We start from the raw sequence: 8866 nt of genomic DNA, 5'->3' as shown, positions 1-8866 counted from the left end.
TCATGAAAGGAATGTAGTGCCATCCAGCCTGGAGTAGACTGGATAGCTCAGAGGTTGGCAGGGTTTGAGCTGGTCTCTGAGGCAGGAGCCTGGGTGCTGAGGCAGGAGCAGGGCGTGCGTGGTGGAGGTGACGTTGCGGGTGAAGGTTCAGAGGCAGGAAGCAGGTGTGTGGTTCATGGAGGAAGCCACAGCACCTGGAGCATAGAGGGAATTGGTAGCCGTGGGAGTGAGGAGAAAGGCACACGTGTGGAAGCAGGTCTTTCACACTTTCCTAGGGGTGAGGACCAGGTCCACAGGCCCTGAGGACTGGAAAATTAAGAATGAGACCAACCTTGTCAGGTCTGCATTTTCTAAACAGATTGCCATGGTGTGGGCTCTGGGCCCCATGTGGTAGCAGTAAGGCCTGAGGGGTGGGTAGTGGGAGAGGGTGGGGAGGTGGCTGGATGATCAGGCAAGAGAGTTACTAAGACCTGAGTCAAACTGAGACGCAAGCAAGAAAGCAGTTGTTCACAGTGTGGTTTATTTTCACAGATGAATAGAAACTGGTTTCAAGCCTGAGGTACATACAAATGAACATGCCCCCAGGTCCCCATCTTGAGTCTTATTCAGAAGGAGCAGGACAGGGCTCCTCTGCCAAAATAAATACACTTCACAAGGTGATAAATAAATACACTTCACAAGGCAATAAATAAATATACTTCACATGGTAATAAATAAATAAATAAATAGCCTCAATAGAATAAAAATGAGAACATAATCACAAAAGGCCAAATGGGGGCTGCACGTTTCATAAATCAGGTAATTAGCAATTCATGTGATTTCACAGGAGCAAATAAAACCCTCCCGGCCCCGGACTGTGCGAGAGGCGCCTCAGAGTCTTCAGGGCTCCTGCTGCTCTCCACGTCCAAGGCTCTGTCGTTAGGGCCCAGAGGAGGATCTAGTTGTCTGGCGGAAAATTTTGTCATTGACAAACCTCCTAAGGGAATCCAGATATTCCTTCAACTTCCTCCTGAAATCATCCCAGTCATTCTCCTCAAAACTGATTGAGCAGTTCTGCGAAAAAACCAGAAAGGTGGTATCAGATGAGGCTGGGCTGCAAGGCAGATGACAGGCGGGGGTCAGGTCATGGCTGATGGCACCACCTGCTGGGGCATCTTCGGGGCAGCTTACCGTGGAAGGGGCAGTAGGCACAACCTTCCGGAATTCCTGCGGGAAGAGACCAGAGCAGACAGTTAGAGATTCGCCCAGAACAGGAGCAGCCCCTGCTGCCATCTTCCCCAGAGAAAGGGCAGGGCCAAGGCAGGGACCCCCGAACCCTTAACGGCTTCCCATACCGGGAGGATTTTCCTGATTTGCTGTGTCTTGTTTTCGAAGTTCTTGGCAGCATCCAGGAATTTCTCCAGGTTTGGTCTCAGAAGGGTTCTATCCTAAGGGGACAGAGGATCCATGTAAGAGGGGGAAGTTGGGGAGTGTCCTTCCTCGCAGTTTTCCAAGACTTTTTTCAGGGGCATGCTTGGATAATCCCCTCCTGGTCCCCTTCTTGCCAAGGCTATGCCCCCAGAGGGCACAGTGCAGGGAGACCTAAGTCACTCCCATGGTGCCCCTGGCTCCATGCCAGCTGCAGAAAGGGCCCAGGCGGATCTTTGTGCATGAGGGGAAAAAACATTTTTCAAAAGAAACTCTGCTAAAGGCCAAGGGCTGGCCAAGGGAAATTCTTGGGGCCAGCGAGAGTAATGCCTTGACTGAATTAAGGGCTCCTAGGAATCAGGAAGAAAATCACACGAACTGTGAGTGCCTAAAAGAAGGGAAATACAAACAGCTAACAAACTCAGCAGAGATGCAACCTCTTGTTTGACCCGAGAAATGCTATTCATGCAAAGATGAGATCATCTTTGAAGCCAACAGGAATAGGAAAAGTAACAAAATGGTCATACCCAGGACTGGTCAGGGTGGAAAACATACTCAGATTTTTAAGGGATAAGAAAGAAGCAGGCATATTCATGGGGGAAATTTCAGTCTGCCAGTCCAGGGGCTGCCCCCTGAAAACTGAGTTGAAGCCCTTTGGTGCTGTTCAGCTCAAGCTATCTTTTCGCTTCGTAATTAAAACAAAACATTTTCATAGTATATCCATGGCTGGGGAACTGATTGAACACCTGTTAAGCGCTAGACACTGTTCTTGGAACGTCATGCACATTGTGCCATTTAATTCTCACAACAACCTCTGAGATAGGTGCTATTCACCCTATTTACAGGTTAGGCAAAGTATTGGCATGTCTCAGGTCACCCAGGCAGGAAGTGGATTGGGACCCAGTGCGGGGAGGTGTGGCCAAGTGTGGAGCTGAGCTCTTACCTGCAGGGTCAATTTGTGATTTATTCCCAAGTCGCCCTGTGGTGGCAGAGAGAGAGAGAGAGAGAGAGCCTGTGAGTCCTGTTGGCCTGAGCACCTGCCAGGCCTTCCCATCCCCATGCCAACTTTGTCCCAGATACTCACTTTTGGAAGCGCAGGTGGCTGGCTGAGGAGGCTCCCCATTTCCTTGATCAGTGTGATATAGGTAGTCAGTAAGGGATGCCCCTGTGCCGGAGGGGTGCGGTGTGCAAGCAGGAGCAGGAGAAGGGCCAGGATGGAGAGGCTGCTCATCTTTGGGCTGGCAGTACACGTTCTGTCTCACGCTGGTCCTTTTTGGTGTTCTGCAGTGTTCGAGACAGCCTTTTATGCGCAGCGATAGTGTAAGAATGACCGTGGTGAAGGGGGCGGGCATTGGAAGAATCTTTATCTCACACGGAACCTCCATAGCAAACCACAGACTTATTCATCACTTCATAGTACCCAGCATCAGTGAAACTTGGGGAAAAATTACTGAGTGTGTTTTTCCTCATCTTCCAAGAAGGCTGGAAAGTTGGTTGGCCACTGGGCAAAGTGGGGACAGCTGAAAGGACTTTTCTAACACTTGAGAAGCATATGACTCTGAGCCCCCTCAAACCTCCTGCTCAATGAGACTTGGTCCTGCCACCCCCTGAACAGCCCTGGCCCTCTGTTGCGCACCCCACCAGACATGGCCTGGTCCTGGGCAGCCAGGCAAAGGCCCACTGGAATGAACAAGGTTGTCCAGCAGCTGGTCACACTGCTAACCACGGTGTGAGCTCATCCCCTGAGACACACACCTCTTGACACCCCTCCCAACACTGAGTTCCTGGGGTTAAAGCCCTCAGTGGTTTGCCTCATGGGCTTCCGGAAGCTTCTTGACGTTTTCTGTTCTCGGTGGGTGGCAGATGGGACTCAGGTACCAGATGCCATTCTTTCCTTGGCCTGATAACAGCACAACCCAACTTTGCCCTGTATAGTGGGATCCTAGCCCCTGGTGGAGGGCTGGCTACAGGTGCTGGGCAGTCCCTCAGGTGGCACACAGGAGCTGGGCTCAGGGGCCCCAGGACAGGGATCCTTGAAGAAACTGTCCCGGGGGAGGGAGCTGGCCTGAGGAGGTTTAGATGGTGGGGTTGGCAAGGTCTGAGGGGGAGGGGAGGGCGATGCCCTGGCTCCAGGCCAGTGTTGGGAGCCAGTGGGCAGAGGAGAGAGTGGTGTCCCAGGGCTCTGGATCCCTGTCTTTGCTGGAGCCTGGATTTGGCAGGTGCAGGCCTGGTGGGAAGGGTATGCAGAGCAGGGGAGAGGACAGGGACTGGACCTGGGGGAGGCTACAAAGGACCAGAGTAGCTAAAGCCAGAGAGGAAGCAGGAAAACCAGGTGGGTGGGAGGCCCTGCCACTTGGGGCTGTCAGGCCCTGACCCAGGCCCAGGGCAGGGGTTTTGGTAAAGGGATGAGTGTGGCAGGGGTGTGGGAAAGAGTTCTCTGAGATGACTGGGCCTGGGTGGGGGAAAGAAGAGCAGCAGGATGGTAAAGCCAGGGTTGGGGGTGCATTGTGACGCGATCTGCGTGGGGAGATGAGGGCAGGTTAAATTGAGGCAGGAGAATGTGGGTGTTTTAGGCTTCTGAGCAGCAGCTGATCTGGTTAAGACAAGGATCAGGATGTGGCAGCAGAGGAGCCAAGCAGAGGCTGTGACACAGGGCTGGTCTGTGAAAAGAATGCCTACAGCCGAACACATGACTTGTGGCTCAGCTCAGCCATGGGCCAGACCCCAGGCTCCAGGGCATCATCGGAATGCAGGTGGAGTGTCCCAAAGGCACGAGTGAAATGAGGCCACACATGGGGAACCTTAGGACTGGGTCCCCTCAAAGGCACAATTCATTTAACAAACTTTTATTAAGTACTTGCTGGGGGGCAGTCAGACATGGCTGTGAGTGAAACAGACGTGGTTGTCTGCTAAAGAAACTCACAGCCTTGTGGGGAGAGACAGACGGAAAGCCTTGCTGCTCTTAGCTGGACTTCGGACCTGCAGGTTTAGCATCCCCTGGGGGCTGGTTACAGGGACAGACCCTCAGGTCTCACCCCGGGCTTTCTGAATCAAAAACTGCACTTTGACAAGGTCCCCAGGTGATTGACGGGACCATTGAAGACATCCTGATTGAAAAGCTCAGTTTGGGCGGTGGGGTCTGGGCCCTGGAGACCCAGCGCTTCTTGACTGCTCAGCCAGGGCTCGATCTTACCTTCTATATAAACGTTTAGGGGAGATATGCATCCCAAAATGTGACTTCTGATAGAGAAAACCCTCTTTTTTCATGTAAATGAGCTCTTTAGTGGAGTTCTAAAAGTGCAGTGAATTTTAAAACGATGATAGATGAATATTCCTGCAAATGCATTCTTTGGAAGTCCTGATTTCATGTTGTATAATAGCAAAAAAAAAAAAAAAAAATCCTGTGTAGTGCTGTTGTAGATCTTAACATTTGTAGGAGAAGGAAGTTTAGGCTTCAGGCTAGGAGTGGAGTTTTCAGCCAGGGAGAGGTTTAATCCCTTAAAAGTTTGGTTCCAAGAAGCCCATGGGGTGGGTCTAACTACTATGGGGAGAAAGGCTGGGGAAAGGCAGGACAGCAGAATGGCCAGTGATGGATGGCAGAGTTCTCTGGACCACGGATGTTAAGAAGGCTGAACTAAGTTGATTCTGGGGGGAATGGAAAGATCTGGATGAAAGTTAAGACTCTAACAGCTAACTTCTACTGATTGGCACTTAGGAAATGCCAGGCTCTAAGTTCTTTTCACGGGTTAGCTCATTTAGTCTTCATAGCGAGTTGATGAAGGAGGCACTATTATTATCCCCGTTTTACAGATGAGAAAACTGAGGCTCAGGGAGGCTGAGTTCATGCATCCAGGAAGTCATGCCACTAGGGCTGACTGCAAGCTGCAGGTCAGTCTGGGCACCCACCTCCACAGCACTGGAAAGTGACAGAATTGGGAGAGATGCAGGGTAGCAGGAGGGAGGCAGGAGGGTGAGGATCAGATTTGGGCCCTGAGATCATTGACAGGAAGACCACCGGAGCCCCTGGGGGAGCAGTGTTAGTGTGTGGTGCGGGCAGAAGCCCTGGCAGGGGGATGAGCAGTGAGTGACAGTGATTGAGAATGTAGAAGACTCTTTGAAGACGTTTTATTCTGAAGGGAGAAAGAGACAGGGGCCACTAAAAGATTCAGAGGGCCAGAGAAGGATCTTTCCAAACAGGGAGCTTGAGTATCTCTCTGAGGAAGATGAACTGGCAATGCGTGAGCCAGCTGAAAAGTGGGCCGGCACAGTGGGGGCCTGAGGGGCACATGCACAAGGAGGGTGCCCGCCATCAGCCGTCATCTGCCCACCTCAGCAAAGAGCTCAGGCAAAGGCTGCCTGAGTGGGCCCAGTCCACCTGGAGGGGAAGAGTCCACAGGTTTGGTGGCAGGAAGGGACAATGGCTTCTGTGTTCCCAATGAAACAGGCAAAGTCAACCCCTGAGGGTTTGGGGAGGTGGGGCTAGAGCCCCGGGTGGCGTGGTTGGGAGTCTGTGAGCTGACTGCCTGGGGATGGCCTTGAGGGGCTGGCAGCCTGGGGTCAGAGCACAGGAGGTTGGGAGAGTCCTGGGCTCTTCGCTGGGCCAGAGTGTGGAATGCAAGGCCCCTGAGGTAGGGCGAAGGGGCCATGGGAGAAGCCATGGTGGGCAGGGAAGAGAGCAAGGAGGGCCATAGCAAGGGAGGCAGGAGGTGGTGGCGGCAGCCGCCCTGGAGAGGCCCCTTGAATGTGACCCAACACCTGTTCCCATGTGAAGAAGAGTCCCATTCCACTGTGCAAATGTGATTCGGAGGGAGCCGCGGCTGCCTCTCTGGGGGAAAACTGGGTACCCTCCACAGCCCTCCTGCAAACTCTCAGGGGACCAGGGGAGACTGAACCTCTCCCTGAGGTCTTCTTGGAGGTTGGCCTTACTTTAAAGAAATAGCTTCTGCCCTGGCTGGTGTGGCTTGGTGGATTGAATGCCAGCCTGCAGACTGAAAGGTTGCCGGTTCAATTCCAGGTCTCTCACATGTTGATATTTTTCTCCTTCTTTCTCCCTCCTTTCCCATCTTTAAAAATGAGTAAAATTTTTAAAAAATAAATAAATAAAAACGCTGGTTCAAGCCAAATCACAGGAACTCTCTCCCAACCCACCCCTACAGGCCACAGACCTGCCCAGCTCTTAGCAGAGGCCTCCCACTCCATGTGAGAGTGATCTCACCTTGCAGCGGTTTATCAGTTTTGTCAGCCTGGCCCCCTGGCAGGCTGGCTGATTGCAATTAGGAGGGAAATGAGCTGAGAGGCCCGACTCCCCTAGCGGCCTAGAGAGGCCTTGCTAGGGCTGGGACAGTAGAGCCAGCCACGACTGCTGCCTGGGGTCTGCAGGAAAGAGACCCTGTGTGTTTCAGGGTGGGTCTCTGGACCCCATCTGAGGGATCCCTGTGAGCCTGGCTCTGCCCCTGTGGCTTGGATTCACTCAGAGTGGGACATCGGGACCCAGGGTCCTGGTCCTTGGGGGCCCTCCAATCAGAGGTAGAAGGGATAGCAGACAAGGCTCCGGGAAGGACAGCCCCTCCCCAGCCCTACCTCACACATTGTTCCTGCAGAACCCGCTGTCTTTGGGAACACTGTAAAAAAGTTCACGAACATCTTTAACACATCTTTAACCATCAGTAAAGGTTTGAAGAAGCTTGAGGTGTATGAGGCCTGGGGGAGTCCCTCCAGCACTGGGATCTCCATGTCCCCTGAAGAGCCCACTCCAGGTCAGAGTGCATGACCTTGCCTTGCCTACTTCCAACAGGAACAGCATTTCCACCCCCATCTCCCCGCTCCTCCTCTGCCAACAACCCTTTCAGAGCAGGGGACAGAGCTGCCACCCAGTACCTTAGCTGCAAAGGCCCTATGGCTCCTAGTGAGACCCCCATTGCCTTCCTAGCTTCCCCGAAAGGCTGGCTAACTTAGCTTCACTTGTCTCTGCTCTACAGGAACTCCTGCAAACCTTGCCCATACCCCAGGTAAGCCACCAACCAGACTGGGACCCCAACCACCAGACTGAGTGTGGCGCCTGCCACACCCCTTCCATCTTCCTCACAGCTGCCCCAAACCCCTGACCTCCTCAAAGGGAGAAGAGCACATCCTGACAAGTCATGAAATGCAGGGACCTACAGCAAAGGTTGCTCTACTCAGCAAGGCTAGCGTTTAGAAATGAAGGGCAGATGAAGAACTTCCCAGACAAGAGAAAACTAAAGGAGTTCATCATCACCAAACCATTCTTATATGAAAATGTTAAAGGGGCTCATTTAAGAAAAAGAAAATGAAAACTGAGAACAATAGAATGGCAATGAACACATATCTGTCAACAATTGAATCCAAAAAAACACACTAAGCAAACAAGAACAGAGATGGAATCATGGATACAGTGAGCATGTTGAGGGTGGCGAGATGGGTGGGGGGTGTGGAGAAATGGGTGAAGAGGTGAGGGGATTAAGAAGTACAAATAGGTAGTTACAGAATAGCCATGAGATGTAAAGTACAGTATAAGAAATGGAGTAGCCAAAGAACTTATACACATGACCCATGGCCATGAACAGTGGTGGGGGGACTGCCTGAGAAAGTGGGGGTTGTGGTTAGGGGGACATAACAGGGTAAAAATTGGGACAACAGTAATAGCATAATCAATAAAATATAATTTTAAAAAGGAATAAATTGTTAATGCAACTGAAAAATATTTAAAACTACAGGCTAACTAATAGCATAAACAATAAAATATTTTTTTTAAATACAGGCTGATAGGTTATATCCTATGGGGAGGGGTCATAATCAGAAGGCAAATATGGGGAGAATTCTACAGCTTTGGCAACATTCTATATATTTTTAAATATATTTTATTGATTATGCTATTACAGTTGTCCCAGTTTTGCCTCCTTTGTGCCCCTCCGCCTGGTATCCCCCTTCCTCCAGCCTTCGTTCATGTCCATGGGTTGTGCTTCTCCATTTTCTGTACTATTTTTAACATCCCCCTGTGTATTTCAAACCTACCATTTATGCTTCTTAATCCCTGCACTGTTCCCCCGCTTCTCACCCTCCTCCTCCCAGCTGATAGCCCTCCAAATGATTTCCATATCTATAACTCTATTCCTGTTCTAGTTGTTTGCTTAGATTCCATTGTCAATGGTTGTTAATTTGTTGCCATTTTAATGTTCATAGTTTTCATCTTCTTCTTTTTCTTAAATAAGTTCCTTTAACATTTCATGTAATAATGGCTTGATGATGATGAACTCTTTTCTGTAGCTTTTACTTTGTCTAGGAAGCTAGGAATCTGCCCTTCCATTGTAAATTATAGCTTTGCTAGATAGAGTAGTCTAGGGTGTAGGTCCTAGATTTTTATCACTTTGAATACTTCTTTCCATCCCCTTCTTGCCCGCAGAGTTTCTTTTGAGAAATCAGATGCTGGTCTTATGGAAAC

General features: G+C 50.8%; 1 protein-coding gene across 1 annotated transcript; it reads right to left on the bottom strand.

The window, feature by feature from the left end:
* Positions 1 to 918: 918 nt before the first annotated feature.
* On the bottom strand, positions 919 to 2638 carry IL3 (interleukin 3). Its single transcript, XM_028528972.1, has 5 exons — positions 2492 to 2638; positions 2351 to 2386; positions 1335 to 1427; positions 1171 to 1206; positions 919 to 1053 (listed from the first exon to the last, which is right to left on the bottom strand). The coding sequence occupies exons 1-5, from the start codon at positions 2636 to 2638 to the stop codon at positions 919 to 921; spliced, it is 447 nt and encodes a 148-aa protein (XP_028384773.1).
* Between the last annotated feature and the right edge of the window lie 6228 nt (positions 2639 to 8866).

The sequence above is a fragment of the Phyllostomus discolor genome, chromosome 13, assembly GCF_004126475.2.
Source record: "Phyllostomus discolor isolate MPI-MPIP mPhyDis1 chromosome 13, mPhyDis1.pri.v3, whole genome shotgun sequence".
Classification (NCBI taxonomy): Eukaryota; Metazoa; Chordata; class Mammalia; order Chiroptera; family Phyllostomidae; genus Phyllostomus; species Phyllostomus discolor.
Note: the sequence above shows the minus strand (reverse complement) of the source record. Positions and strands in the feature narration are given on the sequence as shown.